At 40.1% G+C, this 15886-nt stretch overlaps 1 protein-coding gene across 2 annotated transcripts in view; it reads left to right on the top strand.

The window, feature by feature from the left end:
• Positions 1–15886, top strand: part of IFTAP (intraflagellar transport associated protein) — a 71629-nt gene that overhangs the window by 18169 nt on the left and 37574 nt on the right. For both annotated transcript variants that reach the window (XM_080931720.1, XM_080931719.1), the window contains exon 2: positions 6279–6430. In XM_080931720.1, coding sequence (XP_080787846.1) covers positions 6298–6430 — 133 coding nt within the window. In that variant the 5' untranslated portion in view covers positions 6279–6297. The remainder of the gene's footprint in view (positions 1–6278; positions 6431–15886) is intronic.

The raw sequence follows: 15886 nt of genomic DNA, 5'->3' as shown, positions 1-15886 counted from the left end.
ATTTTTGAGAAGGTGCCATGGGGTGATGAGAAGAAGGTGTATTCTTTTACTTTAGGATGATATGTTCTGTAGATATCTATTAATTCTACTTGGTTCAAAGACTCTGCTAGTTTTGCAGTGTCCTTGTTCAGTTTCTGTTTCCATGATCTGTCCATTAGTGAGAGTGGGGTATTAAAGTATCCCACTATTATTGTGTGGGGTGAAATGTGTTTTTTGAGCTTTAGTAGGGTTTCTTTTATGAATGTGGGTGCTTTTTTATTTGGAGCATATATGTTAAGGATTGAGAGTTCCTCCTGACAGATTTCCCCAGTAATGAGTAAAAAGTGTCTTTCCTTATCTCTTTTGATAACTTTTGGTTGGAAATTTACTTTATTCGATATTAGAATAGCCACTCCAGCTTTCTTCTTGGCGCTGTTTGCTTGGAAGTTTTTTTCTCACCCTTTTACTCTGAGATAGTGTCTCTTTGTCTCTGAGATGAGTTTCCTGTATGCAGCAAAAGGCTGGATTTTGTTTATGTATCCAGTCTGATAGCCTATGTCTCTTTATCAGGGAGTTGTGTCCATTTATGTTAATAGATATCAAGGAATAGTTGTTTCTGTTTCCTGCTATTATTGCTTTTGTGGGTTGAGTTGTGTCTGTGTTTTTTTCTTCTTTTGGTTTTCTTGCTTAGGATTTTTCTTGTTTTTACTAGGATGTAGTTCCCCTCATTGTATTGGGTTTTCCACCTATAATTCGTTGTAGTGCTGGGTTTGTGGTCAGATATTGTGTAAATTTTGATTTGTCTTGAAATATCTTCATCTCTCCATCTATGGTGATTGATAGTTTTGCTCGGTATAGCAGCTTGGGCTGGCACTTGTGCTCTCTTAGGGTGTGCATGATGTCTGTCCAGGCTCTTCTAGCTTTCATAGTATCTCTTGAGAAGTGGGTGTGATTCTGATTGGTCTGCCTTTATATGTTACCTGACCTTTTTCCCTTACTGCTTTTAGTATTCTTTCTTTGCTTTGGGCACTTGGTGTTTTGACTATTATGTGTTGGGAGGTATTTCTTTTCTGGTCCATCCTATTTGGAGTTCTGAAGGCTTCTTTAAGCTCGTGGTCATTTCATTCTTGAGGGTAGGGAACTTTTCTTCTACGATTTTGTTGAAGATATTTACTGTGCCTCTTAGTTGATACTCTTCTTCCTCTTCTATTCCTATTATCCTTAGGTTCGGTCTTCTCATTGTGTCCTGGATTTCCTGGACATTTTATGTTTGGAGCTTTTTGTTTTTTGCATCTTCTCTGGCTGTTTTGTCTATGTTTACAATGTTGTCTTCTGCCCCCGAGATTCTTTCTTCCATCTCTTGTAATCTATTGGAAATGCTTGCTTTTGTGACTCCTGATTTCTTTTTTAGGTGTTCTACCTCTAGGGTTATCTCTTTTAGTGTTTTCTTTATTGTGTCAATTTTCGTTTTAAATTCCCTCTTCCATTCCTTCATCTCTTCGGTTCTGTTTTCCTCTAGTTCTTTGAGTTCTTTGAGTGTTTTTCTTGTTTCCTCTTTAAAAGCTTCTGAATCTTTTTGCTTTTCATCCCGTTCTTGTTTAAGTATCTCTATCAGCATCTTGAGGTATGATTTCAGGTCTGCGTCTTTTTTTTCTGGAGTGTTTGGCATTCCAATGTTTGCTGTTATGGGAGAGCTGGGTTCTGGTGTTGCCAGGTTGTCTTGGTTTCCTTGGGATATACTCTTTCGCTTTCCTCTTGCCATTTTGTTGTCAGTGATATGTTCTTACCTTTCTCTTGTATCTGGTCTGTGTTCCTGGATCTCCAGTGGTCCAGGTGGCAGATGGGCCGAGCCCTGTTCTGCACCTCAGAGTCCCTGGGTGGGAACAGAATTTCCAATGTTGTGTTCCTGGTCCCTGGAATCGGCAGGGCAGGGGAGCGCTTTCCGTGCGCACTCTGCAGAGATCTCACTGCTCCCTGGCTGCCCAGATCTTCTACTCACCAGTCTTTAAGACTTTAGGAACTGCTGCTCCGGGTGGCAGATCGGCCGGGCTCTGTTCTTCGCCCTGAAGTTGCCACCGGGTGCAAAACCGGTCATCTCATTCTTAAGGGTAGGGAAGTTTTCTTCTAGGATTTTGTTGAACATATTTACTGTGCCTCTTAGTTGATATTCTTCGCCTTCTTCTATTTTTATTATCCCTATGTTTGGTCTTCTCATTGTTTCCTTGATCTCCTGGACATTTTGGGTTAGGAGCTTTTTGGTTTTTGCATTTTCTCTGACCGTTTTGTCTATGTTTTCAATGTTGTTTTGGTCCCGAGATTCTCTCTTTCATCTCTTGTAGTGTGTTGGAGATGCTTGCATCTGTGACTCCTGATTTCTTTTTCAGGTTTTCTACCTCTAGGGTTTTCTCTTTTTGTATTTTCTTAATTTTTTCCATTTCCATTATAAATTCCTTCTTCCATTCCTTCATCTCTTTGGTTCTGTTTTCCTCTAGTTCTTGAGTGTTTTTCTAGTTTCCTCTTTAAAACTTCAATTTCTTTATGCTTTTCCTATCGTTCTTGTTTAAGGATCTCTATCATCATCTTGAGGTATGATTTCGGGTATGAGTCTTCTTTTTCTGGAGTGATTGGCATTCCACTGTTTGCTGTGATGGGAGAGCTGGGTTCTGGTGTTGCCAGGTTGTCTTGGTTTCCATTGGGTACCTTCTTTTGCTTTCCTCTTGCCATCTTGTTGTCTGTGATTATATGTGGTCTTGTTGTCAGTGATTGGTTGTCAGTGTCTCTCCCGTGTACCTGGCCTGTGTCCCTGGATCGCCTCTGTTCCCTGTGGCAGATGGCCTGAGCTTGTTCTGTATGCAAGGTTTCTCCGGGTGGAAACCAAGTCCCTATGGCAGAGTTCCTGCTCCCTGGAACCAATGGGGGGGTGTTGCGCTTTCTGCAGGCTTGGCCCAGATCTCTCTGTGCCCCGGTTACTTGCAGCGCAGTCTCACCAGGCCTCTGTCCTTGGATCTCCACTGTTCCCCCATTATCCTCTTTTAAAATGAAAGATTAGAACTCTTAAAAGATTTATTTTTATTTTTGTTATTTTTAAGTGTGTGTGTGTGTGTGTGTGTGTGTGTGTGTGTGTGTGTTTGTAGAGGCCAGAAGCCTCAGATTCTCCTGGAGCTGGATATATAGGCAGTTTTGTACACCCTGCTGTGGTACTGGAAATGAAACTCTGGTCCTCTGTAAGATTATCATGCGAACTATCAAGCTTTCTCCCTAGCTCCATTTTTATTCTTGTTTCCAATTTGTATTCTTGTTTCAGAAAAACATAAAGAAGTTTGGTGCTGTATTTTCTTTTCATATATTATAGAAGCCCCATATCCCCTTTTTATTATCCTACATGTACTACTTTGGTGCTGTTTATTCTTCCTCTTAATGGAGATAGTCAAGTTTCCCAAAGGTTTATCAAATAATATTTCATACAGAGTAAATGGAATTCTGTCAGGAGCCATCATCACAGACGGTAATAATTACCAGACAATCTTTCTGAGATGAGTCTGCCTTGAATTAAAATCCACGATGGATTTTCTGTGATAGGCAAGGCCCAGGAGAAATTAATTTTAGGAAAGATTCCTGCTACTAGTATGTATTTCTTGTTATTTATATACATATATAAAAATTACTAGTTATTAACCCACCCTTTTGAGAAGATATCCGCATAACTACAAAGATATACTACTTTGTAGTCATAGTATATAGACAAATAGATAATAGTTCTATAGAATTTCTGATTTGATTCCTATAATTTTAGGAAGAAAATTTTCAGAGATGGTTTTAGTTACTAGAATGATGTAATAAAGTTAGAATCAAGAGTGCAATGTGCCCTCTCCTCAGAATAGTATGTAAAGGGTGCATAATAAGAAAAACAATGACCTTTCATAATTACTCTAAAAGGAGAAAAAGACTTTGTACAGTCCGGTTATCAGGGAAAAATATGTAGATCCATAAATAAAGTCACAGCTGTGCAGTATGATAAGGCAAAGCCATGCAAAAGCCGTTGCTTCGAACTTATGCGTATATCGTAATGAAACACTGCTTTGAACTTAATGTCAACATCCTTCTATAGCTCTCATTTTATGTAACATTTTATCTCAGGTCATTTTCTAAGAACCTTTTGTCTAAGAAGGTATCAAAAGACCAGAGAAACGAAATAAAGTTGTTGGTTGAATGGTTTGGTTTGGGGAGCTTTCTCTTCTACCAACCCATCTATTCAAATGAATATGTCTGCTTGCCTGTGCTAGTGTGTAGGTACATGTGTATGTATGTAAACATGCATAAATATTGTGGAGTTGATTGCAACAGACAGTCAGGTCCTACCGGAGTGTGGGTGTATGAATGTTTGAAGGCATATAAGCTTGTGCATATTTACCTGTACAAAGCATTTTTTAGTTCTTTTCTTTCCTCTCTGGTTCATAAAGAGTTAACCAGCCAGGCCAGCAAAGGGCTTCTGGCTGCCTGGGCAGAAAAAGAAATATTAGCAATAAATCCTTTTGCTTAATTCCCTGCTCCTAAACAGTATGTGTTAATTGTCAGATATCAGCACTTATTAAGGCACCAGTAATAAAGAGTTAAGTTTTTAATGAAGCACAGAACAGTAAGAGTTAAGTTTCCCTAGCACTTATTTAAGCATAAAGAGTTAATAAAGCACAGAGTTGCAGTGTTTAATAAAGTACAGAGTTAAAAGAAGCTAGTGTTTTTTAACCATAGAATAAGCAAGAAAGTCTTTAACATCTTTTAGAAGTTATCAGAAAGCATTAAGTGTGGTTAGAGAGCTGGAAGGCCAGAGACCATTAGTCTTTAAGATTACACCTGAAGACCGTCAGTCTTTAAAGCAACATCTGACGCTGTGTCCCACTTCAAGCCCCTTCCACACTGGGCAAGCCTGGCAGAATTCAATCAGATTTCGTATCAGGAGTTGAGATTAAGTTTAACTGCAAAGAATGAGGCAATCATTGAAGTATGTGAGAAGAGGACAGTAGTGTTGTGAACGTGATGTTCAGTTGAATAGGATGGGTACAGTATTTAGAACGTGAGAATTAGTTCATATCCAGACCATGTCTGAGTCTCAGCTCTAGTTCTGGATGTCATATAATAAACACATATAGTGATCAAATCTTTCCAAGGCTATTGATTGAGGGCTTGATAGGGTTCTTGGGACTTCCTATCCAAGGCCAGGTGAGGTCATTGGCCAAGTTCAGTTGATCTTATCAAGTCTAGTGACATTTTGACCATCATTCCTGTTCAGATGAGCACCTTTAGCACAGCATTAGGCTAAAAGGTCTGCACCACACCCTGAAGTCTCAAGTATTTGGGATGCAAGAATGAGAAGATGTGCTCAGCATTTCATGACTGTGAGCCTAGAGGCAGACTAAGAATTATGTATAACTCTTACTCGCAAGTGTGCTAATACAACACACAGTGGCATGAGAAACCACAGCTAACTCTTCCCGTGATGGTTAGATGTGTGCAGGGTGGCTTAGAAAAACTAAAACTCTGAACTGAATTTTGGAAAATAAGTATGTCCCAAGAAATAGAATGAGAAGACCTTGATGGTTTAGTTTGACTTTGCTCAAGTACCCGAAAGGATGTCAGGTACTATAGGGATTAAAATTATTCAGTCCTTCTCACTGTCTCAGAGAACATTGGAGGTAGGTTAGGGAGACAGAGTCAGGCTCACTTTTAGGTGTTTTTAGTAGAGCTACCAATGGCTTCACTGGAATGTCAGAATTCACAGACGTGGGTGTGCCAAAATACAGGCAGGGCCAGTTCTTGGTAATCAATTACTGGCGTGGTTACAGTAGATGGAGGAAGTAATGGCTGCTGTTCTAAGGGCTTGAATCCAGGGTTTGGACGGGTACATTTGGCTCTGAACTTGCCTAGGGGTGTGGAAGCTAACATTGAAGCACTCCCCATTGGCCCTTTCTCTATACCAGCTCCATTGCTTTTGCCGCTGCTTGGGGTGGTGGTATTGATAGGTGTCCTTTGAGATTCTCCTCACATTGGAAGGATTTTAGTTTTGAGTCAAATTACATGACATTATTCTTGTGTGTTAATCATATAATGAGAAAGGTGAAATCTAAACTAAATTAGGTACTGTTCTCGGTTCAGCAGCACAAACTGCTGCTTCTCCCTCTTTTGCTGGAGTCCATTGCTCCAGCCATCTCCACCTGTCTTTTGGGCTGGGACTTTCTCCACCACCCCTCCAGAGTGGCCGAGGCTGCCTTACTCTCTACTTTCTGCTTTTCTTTGTCTTGCAGAGTTGCCTTGTGAACTGGAATGCCTGCTGAGATCCTGAGAGCAGAGATAATGGATGAAGACCAGTTAATGAAAGAAGTCTTGGATAAGTTTGTCAACTGTCATGAGCAAACCTATGAAGAATTTCTGAGCACTTTTACTCATCTTTCAAAAGGTAAACTATTGAAGTAAAATTGAACAGCAACAGATAAATCACTTTTTAAATCTATGCCTTTGGTATCTTTTCAGAAGACTCCAGAACATTCATTGAACTCTTTACAGCACATAATTCTTATAGAGAATTTGTGACTAACAGGTATAAACACCTATGCCTTTATCTCTTCAAGAGTTGTATTGCAGAGTCAGAGACATTTGATAATTACAGATGAGCAGAGGAATTATTTAGTTATTCACTTCATTTTATTTTTTAAGAAATGGAAATGCAGACCAGAGAATGTTAAAAGCACATTTAAAACTAAGACACTCCACATTACTAGATTTTGGTTTGGTCATTTATCAGCTATTTGACTCTGGTAGGAGTAATTACCAGAAAGTGAGACTAATCACGGCACCCCACTCAAAGGGTGTTAAAGACTCAGGATACCCTGTGCATACCATTTTGTGTGGTTACCATTGCTGTGCTCATGGGGATACTGATGATGGTAATGTGCTGAGATTGTTGTAGACAGGAAACATCCTCTTTATCCCAGGGTGATGTAACCTAAAGCCTAAAGTCCAAGTCAAAGTGTGTGTTTCATTATGTGCTTGCTCATTCAATTAGAGTTGGTTTTTAATTGGACCGACATAAATGCTCAGTGATTTTATGAAAATATTTATTCAGGTCACATGAAAAGATTTGATGTCTGTGATTTCCCTCAGTGTTAGCTAGAGCTCAAAACCATTGCCTTGTACTTCAGTTCCATACAATGTGTGTGTGTGTGTGTGTGTGTATGTGTGTATACACCTGCTCACTCATGAACACTGGAGTTGTGTCTATTCTTTCAGTATTGGCCTGTCTGGCCTGTCAGTACACATTTTGGATCCATGTGACATCATCGAGCCTCCGCCCAGTTGCTCGTTCGATTCCTCTGAGAGTTGTTAGGACACTCATTTCAGAGCCCCGTCTGAAGCTCAGCTGACCAAGGAGCCAGCATCCTGTGAAAGCGCCTCTGGTGATTTTAATGTGTATCCAAAGTTGAGATTAAGACGTTTTATATCTGGCATTTATAGTAAACCTGATCTGATTTGAAATCATGATTTATGTTCTAAATAAATGAAAGGTAAGGTAATTGTAATAAGGAGAAGAAAAATGGACTTTGACATGTTTGTTTGATTAGTCAAAGTACAGGCTGAACAATCCTAATTGAAAATCTGCAACCTGATATTCTTCAAAATTTATGATTCCACAGGTAGAAAAGTCCACATCTGACTTCATGTGTTGTTATACTAAAATATTCATGTCTTGAAAATACTGTATGAAATTACCTTCATACTAAAGTATATAAATCATTAATGAATTTCAAGTTTTAACTAGGGTCCTTTTCCTTTCATATATATATATTTCAAATCTGAAAGAGTCCAAAATTTGAAGCCCTTTCAGTGGAGAGAGGCTGAGCATGTAGATGTCCAAGGCCTGAGCTACTGCTGAAGGCCGTGTTCATGTGCAAGGCCTGTGCTCTGCCTGAGTCCATGATGGTGTCTGTGATCTATGCTGCCGCCAGGACGCCATGTCTGACTCTGTGGTCCTGCTGCAGCTGGGCCTTGTTGGTGCACAGAGACCACGCTGATGTCCTTGATGAGCTGACAGCAGAGGTCAGGGGGTGACTGTGGTCTGTGCTGTCACGTGGAAGTCCGTGAAATATGCTACCCCCGATGACTGTGAAGGACATGCAGTCATCGATGTGGTGTCGATGACTGCAGACTCACAGTAGAGATAGACCTCACCCCAACACACACAAAGTAACAGCCTAGGCAGGAAGCCTTTGAAGAGAGCTCTTAAAAATTGTGATGAGGATGCTGGAGCTCCAGAGACTAGAGGGACAACATAAATTGAACTCTTTTTTTTTTTTTTTGTGGAAAGGCCACAGGAATGTGAGGGACAGACATGGGAGAATTAAAAAGCAAATGTGATTGGGGAGCATTACATGAAATTCCCAAATAACATATGCAAGTATGTTAAAAAATACTGACAATTCTGACAGTATTGGAATCTTAATTGAATATTGAGTTGTATATAGCAAGGAATAGTATCATTGTACATTTTGTTTACACTTAAACAAGTCATGTGGTCTGTGACTGTTATCGTATTTATACTTAAGTGGGCTGGTGAATTTGGAAATGTTGATTAGTTTGGAAACAGTATGAGTTATGTCATGTTTTGGTACTAGACGGGTTTAGGAAGTTACTTGCTTTCATGGAACCTGGTGATTTAGTCTCGCTTTCTGGACCCGGACGTGGCTGTGTGAGTGGCTGGCGCGAGATATCCAAATAAAGACTGAACTGGAAGAATTAGTGCATTTTGACTCTATATTGCTTTGGATATTGTGCAGCAGATTTTATTTTTTGTACCATGAAATTGTAAAACCTTAGCATTAGCAGGCCCTTTACCTAGTCCATCTCCAGTTCTGATTTGGTCACTGTCTGCCGAGAAGTCAAGTGCCTCGGGTGTGAGCCTTTCTTTAGAGTTCAGCATGGGGCCCCAAATGGGGCTGAAATAAATGAGGATGCAAGCCACAGAGAGTGCAGCTCCAAGTGTACTGGCTGCTGCTTCCTTTGATAACATCCTTAGGAGCCCATTCACAGTATAAAGCAATGGCCTGAAAAAATTCTTAAAGCACAGAGACTTGTATGTACAAAAATTTGTCTTAAGTCAGTAATAGTCCTCCCGCTCCTTGAAACATTTAAATACCTTCTGAAAGGATGGACAATGTTTAGGGACATGGCTCAGAGCTGAGTGAGAGTCTGGATAGTTGGTGCAGGCCAACATGCTAAGAAATTAGGTCCTTTTCTCACAGTTTCCATTCTCCATCTTGTTTCTGGGTCCTTTATTCGTCTCGATGTGTTTGGTTCTTTTGCATGACTCTTTCTGCAAACGTGCTCATCACCAGGCAGACAGAGACAGACTTCCTCAGCTCGTTCAAGTTCTCAAGGCCATCGCCACAGCTACCGACTGACTATCCCGTTTATGTCTGTAATAGTGAGAGACCAGAGGCCTTATGGGATTTCTTTTCTTTAGAGAAATATCAAGAGGGTCAGTAATCCATTAAATTTATTTTCCTGAAAAAAATTAAACTATAAGCTTTTTGAGAGAAATCCACATTACTGCTTCAGACCCCTGGAAACAGCTGGAACTGTTAATATTACAACTAATTCTGACTCCATTACACTGAAGCTGATTCTATTTTGGGTTTTTTTTTAAGCTTTGAATTTTAAAAATATATTTATTTATTTATTTGTTTGTTTATTTTCTGTATATAAATACACTGTAGCTGTCTTCAGACGCATTAGAAGAGGGCATCAGATCCCATTACAGATGGTTGTGAGCCACCATGTGGTTGCTGGGAATTGAGCTCAGGACCTCTGGAAGAGCAGCCAGTGCTCTTTACCTCTGAGCCATCTCTCCAGCCCCTCAACTTTGGATTTTTAAACTGTGGTGCATATTTGATTATAAATATAATGCTTTATCAAAGTGCTTAGAGATATTAATTATTAGTTTGAAACAGTTATAATTTAATTCAAAAGGATAGAAGTTGGGATATACATATGTGTTTGAACATCATTGTGTGGTGTTTTACTTTTCTCTTTGTTGGTAGAGACGGTACTGTGTTGTTGACACTGTGGATAAAGATACGTACTAAGCGTCACTCCTCTGTATCTCTTCGTGTACATAATTTAAGAACGTGTTTTAGAGTATGGTGGAAGAGGCTTTCTTTTTATATTTCTCAATTTCTATCATTTAAAAAAATTCTGAAAACATGCATTCTTTTGTTTTTTTTAATAAATATTCATTTATTGATTCATTCAGTTATTCTTTCAATATTTCCTTTTAGTCTGGGTACTGGTTTAGGTACTAAGAACTCAAAATAACTAGGATCTCCTTAGTGTTCTCAAGTGTTCACAGTCCAGTGAGAGATGCAAAAGCAAGCAGGAGACAACACTGCTCTGTGCTCACCATCTGTGCAGAAGTGCTCCTTGTGTGGAGAGCTCATGCATTCCTGTGATCGGTGAGCACATCGGAAGCATCCATCTTATATCAGAGAGGATGAGCCCAGTTTGCTACTGATGGAGCTAAGGCCTTCTGCCCTAACACATCATGTACAACACGGAAAGGTTTGACACATAAAAGGACAAGTTGGGAGATGTTGAAATCCATCTGTTGACATTGGTCAATTGGGGTCTCTCTCTCTCTCACTCTCACTCTCTCTCTCTCTCTCTCTCTCTCTCTCTCTCTCTCTCTCTCTCTCTCTCACACACACACACACACACACACACATACACACACACACACGCTTTTATACAGTCAATGCTTCCAAGCAACAGACTTCCAAGATAAAGCTGTAGCCTTGTTTTAGTGTGGTTTAGAATCTCTTCTGAACTGCTGAAAGTACAAAGTAATTTCTTTGAATTTCCTTCTATACTAAGAATAGCACATGATCTTACTCCATAGAGCTGCTACATTGCTGCTGTCACACCGACTGTGTAGTTAAGATGGCAGTGGCTTAGAAACTGTCACTGAGTCTTTCCAGCTCCTTCTTGTTAGGCGTGACAACTCCAAGGGAGTGCTGGAACAGTATGGCTGGGATGTGGCTCTTCATGGGTTCATATGGTGAAGGCTTGGTCCCTGGCTTGGTGGTCTTGAGGTTTGTGGAACTTTTGAGGGATGGGGCATAGTGGGAGGTAGACTGATGGGGATGCTGCCCTCAGGAAAGATTGTTTTGTGGAGAGAGTACTTTCAAATGAACATGGGTGATTATAAGAGCAGCACTGGTCTCTCACTGTTCCTTGGCTTTTTATCTTGATTTGGGGTTTTGCCTCTGTCCTGCTTTTACAATATGGCAGCATCTTCCATGAAGCTCCTACCTGGTCATGACACAACCCTCAACAGATGCTGGTACAGTTCTGAATTTTCAAAGTGATGAGCTACTGATTTTTATAAAACTACCCAGTCCCAGGCATTTTAGTATAGAAACAGAAATTGGACTAGCGTAAAGCGTTACAGTAATTACTAGTTCTGTTTCTGGTTTTTACACATATCTGCACATGCATGCATGCATAGCCTACAACTGTTTTTCTGATTTTGTGCTTTAGGCAAAATTATTAACTTCCAGGAAGGTTTTTTTATATTTCTTACCATTTACCTTAAAGTAGTTTGTAAACTAAAATGGAGTTTTTTTTTGTTTTTTTTTTTTTGTTTTGTTTTTTGAATCAGGAACTTATATAGCCAGGTCTGGCTTTAAACGCAGGGTAGCCAACTATGACAGCCAACCATGACTTTGAACTTCTGATCTTCCTGCTTTCTCCTGGTTGCTGGAATTTGAGGTGTGTGCCACCAATATCGAAGTGAATCTACTGTGGTTTAGTGAATAGCAACTCTGAAGTTAGTCTGTTTTTAATTTTCTTATTTATTTCTTAAAATACCTAGAGGCCAGATTCCCAAGAAACTCTTTTTATTCCACCCCCTTTAGCCTGTTTTATTTTTGTTAAGTGAAAATCAAAGATTTTTTTTATAGATCTTGATGGAAACCTTTACTTGTCATTTCTCTGAGTTTTCTTATTTAATTTGCTGTTTTTTTCCCATTTTATTTTTCTTGAATTGTATTTTTAGGAAAAATCATTCCTGCCAGCTCAACCTCCCTTTCTCTTTTCATACTTGCTGTTGGAAAGACATTTCACAGTTCATGGAACATTGTTTGATTGTTCATGACCAATGGTGGTGTTCTGGCCTAAGAGTTTCAAAACAGAAGACTCAATCTGTTTTCTTCATCCACATGTAGTTAACTGAGAAGCTATGTAATTCCCTGCCTGATCACACACTTCACAGATGTGTGTTGATCATGTGGTTTTCTTACACAGCTCTGCCCTGTCCAGCATAATGGCTACAGGCCACAGGTGACCATGCTATTTGAACTATGGCTGGTGTGACTGAGAGTCTGGGTCTCAGTACTTATTTATTTTTAATTAATTTAAATATAAATATTATAATTCATACTTAGTAATTTATTAGAATAAAAGTTTAAATGTATTTGGGACAAATTGGTTATGTGAATCATTTTTTAAAGCAAATTTCTGGAAATCAAAGCAAAATAAAGCATTCCTAATGAAACTTTGGTTTCCGATTTGTAGTATGCTACAAATGTAGAGATTGGATTTTGAAGACTCAGTATAATATATATATATATATTACCTGTGTTTGATATGGCAGTAATATTATGATATATTAAATAGGATTAAATAAAATATGAATGTCATCTTTATTTTTAATTTTTTATCTTTTTTTCAAAAATGACTGTTTGAAAATTTAAAATCTTATGCCTCGTTGCATTTCTGCTGAACAATAGTTTTTAGACTAGGCAAACTCTCAGAACTACCCTTTATGAAAGTGTTATGGCAATGCTTTATGAAGGTTTATTCTGGACCTACGAAGTGAGTTTATTACATCTAAGCCTACTTTATTTAGGGTTTTTGAGTATTTCAACTTCCCTTCTGGTTTTCTGATCACAGGCAGGGGAAGGTTTATAGGAAAACGGGGTTGTGGACCTGTTTAGAAGTAGTTCTTTGGGGGCAGTTCCACTCTTCTTTGTCAGGATACAAATAAATACCACACACGAATCAGTAGACAAGGCTCCATCCAGCAGAAACTGCAAAACTCCACTGAACCATTATGAGTTAGCAGAAGCAGCATGGATCAGCCAGAATACCATGAGTTCTTTGGTTCAGTTCTCTCTACAGAGTCAAGTCCAGAGAAGACCAGCGAAGACCAGCAAAGTGTTTTAAGGCATAGCAATGTCTGTGGGGGTCACTGTCTGTGTTCTACTTTTACTTTTTCCAAACATCACTACCCTCTCAAGTGTCTGCTTCAGTATAATGTCCTCTCACATGGCTATTTCAGCAAAACATCTTTTCATAAGACAGCTTCCAGAAAAAACATGACGTGACACAACTGATTTCCCAGAGAAACTAGAAATTTCTACTTCAGTCCCTATAGTGAAGTGTTGAGGGATTTTTCTCTTTATAGGAATCTGTAGGTGATTCTGAAGCAACACTGAGGCCATTGGCTGAGGACCACTGGTCTGTAACATTACAGAGGCTCCTATTGCAGTCATAGGGCTGTGCATACTAAGCTATCAAGTTCACATATGTTTCTGTTTAAATTACGGAGTTGGAAAAAAACAGCCCAAAGCTCTCTATTTTGGATTCATTTATTGATATGTTCACCTATCATTTGTCTCAGAAATTTTATACCCACAATGATACGACCATTTCTTTTTATGGCACTGGGACCAGAAAGTCATTGTACGCTGGAAATCTGCTTGGTGCCAAAAGTGTGAGTCTGTGAGAAAACCAGGCTCACATTACTGGCATCCTCTGACATTTAATGGTTCCTAGGTATTGTACACTACATGTTCTAGGATCATCCTCATTAATCTTACATTGGCCTAGTGACGTTTTAAAAGACTACTTTAATTTTTATTATTACTGGTTTACGGTAACAATTGCAAGGCCTAAGGTGGTAAGTAACTGGCCATTATGGACTGGACTGTGTTACCCATAACATTGTTGTGTTGAAAAGCCCTAACCATACTGTGGAGTAGATGTGAGATGAGGGCCTTTAAAGAAATAATTAAGTTTCACGAGTCTAGAATATGTCTTCAGTGTACTATGCTTTTGGGAATGGGGGAGAGAAGAGATGTGCCCACTGGAAGGACACGGTGAAGTGGTAGTCTCTTGGTACAGTTGAGGAGGTAGTCTGCAAAAGGAACCAACCTTGACCTACGACATCTGGCCTCCAAGTCTATAGGCATTTCTGCTGTTTAAAGCATCAAGCCTGTGGTTATTTTGTTGTAGCTGTCCAGGCCTGTTTGCCATGGGCCATGTGACAAGTCAGAGGTAGAACTGTACTGTCTGCCTGTTCAGAATGACTTCAAAGCCCACACTCTGAGGAGTGTATCCTCCACTTGCGACAGTGTTGGATGGTTTTGATGTAGGTCTGGGAGGCTTTGATGTGGACATGAGCCATGGGAGCACAAGCATTTTACCTTTCCTTGAGTGTGTGCCTGTGAGAGCTGGCTTCTGGTGGGTTTGCTTACCATTGCATACTATTGCTCCTCGCCACTCCAGCGCCAGCAGTGGCGTCCTGTGTGAAGTGAGGGTGTGCTGAGTGAGTGTCTACTGGATGGATGGAGTACAGAAAAACCAAGAGGCAACTGATGGCACATGGGTGGTGCCTAAGACCCCATCCTGAGGAACAGCCACATTCGCATCATAGTGTCCCAGGTGTGCATTGACAACACAGTGACTGGGAGCCCCACTGTGGCTTACAGGGAGGCAAGCAGACCTTAGAGGTTCCTCAAAAGGTGTTAAGAGATGCTGCTGGTGATTCAGAAAGGAGGGCAAAGCGGGAGGAAACCCCTAGAGTCAGGGAGACTGGCCTCGAGGCTGAGCAGAAATGTTAGCTTGACTCTTGGAAGGGAAAGGACACCTGAGGTGTTGCAAGGTGTGACAGGCAGCACCGAGGAGCAGGTGACTGACAGGGTAGGCGGCAAAAGAGTTAAAGGCAAGTCAGGAGCACTTTGCCTAGGACATTCTAGGCCCACAGAGGCCAAGTTACTAGTTCAAAGCCACATGCTTCTCATCTGAGGAGTCTTTTATTATTTGTTTCCATATTGAGCGTCTGTTCTTTCAGAAGCTTAGAGTCTTGTGCTGGGATTTGGTTTACACATCTGCACTGATAAATTTTGACTGTCAGTTCAGCCAAAGGAATATTACTACTCAGACTTGACAACTTCTAAAAAAATGTAATTAAAAATGAAACTGGAGACAGCACATAAAACAACATATTTCTAAAGCTGACATATTTTGGTCCCCAAAGCTATTTTGAATGTGAACGTTAGAAATGAATCTTTAAACTTTCACGAGTGGGGTTGGGTACAAAGAGAGGCTTTTCCCAGTTTGAAGAATGAATTTTAAAATCAGCTGTAGAAAAATACCACAGAGAAAAAATATAGCAGGCAGCCTGCCCTCTTCCCATTTCCAAGCAGGAGAGGAATTTCAGTAGAGCAGAAAAAGAGCTTTCTTTTATAAAAGAAAGCACAACAAGAAACATAATCCTCACCGCGCAGCCCTTCGCAGTTATTTTCTGTCGAGCACTAGACAGAAACCCGAGGGCTTCACGTTGTTTTGATACTCTTGCAACTGTCCCTTGCCTGCAGGAGGAAGTTGGAAACGGACTGAGCGGTTCGGCTTCCAGGTGGCTGCGGCCCCACAGCAGCCGTGCAGATGTGGTCCGTCCTTAATTCCCTCCTGAATACTGACTGGGGTTTTAGTGCATGGCCCCTTTGGAGTGTCTTTCTGTTTCCTTTTTCTCTTTTTATTCTTTTATCTGTTAGCCACATGAAGAAGAAGAGAAAGTTAA

The sequence above is a fragment of the Micromys minutus genome (genome assembly GCF_963924665.1).
Source record: "Micromys minutus genome assembly, chromosome: 17".
Taxonomy (NCBI): domain Eukaryota; kingdom Metazoa; phylum Chordata; class Mammalia; order Rodentia; family Muridae; genus Micromys; species Micromys minutus.
The sequence above is the reverse complement of the archived record's forward strand: the minus strand, read 5'-3'. Positions and strand labels throughout refer to the sequence as shown.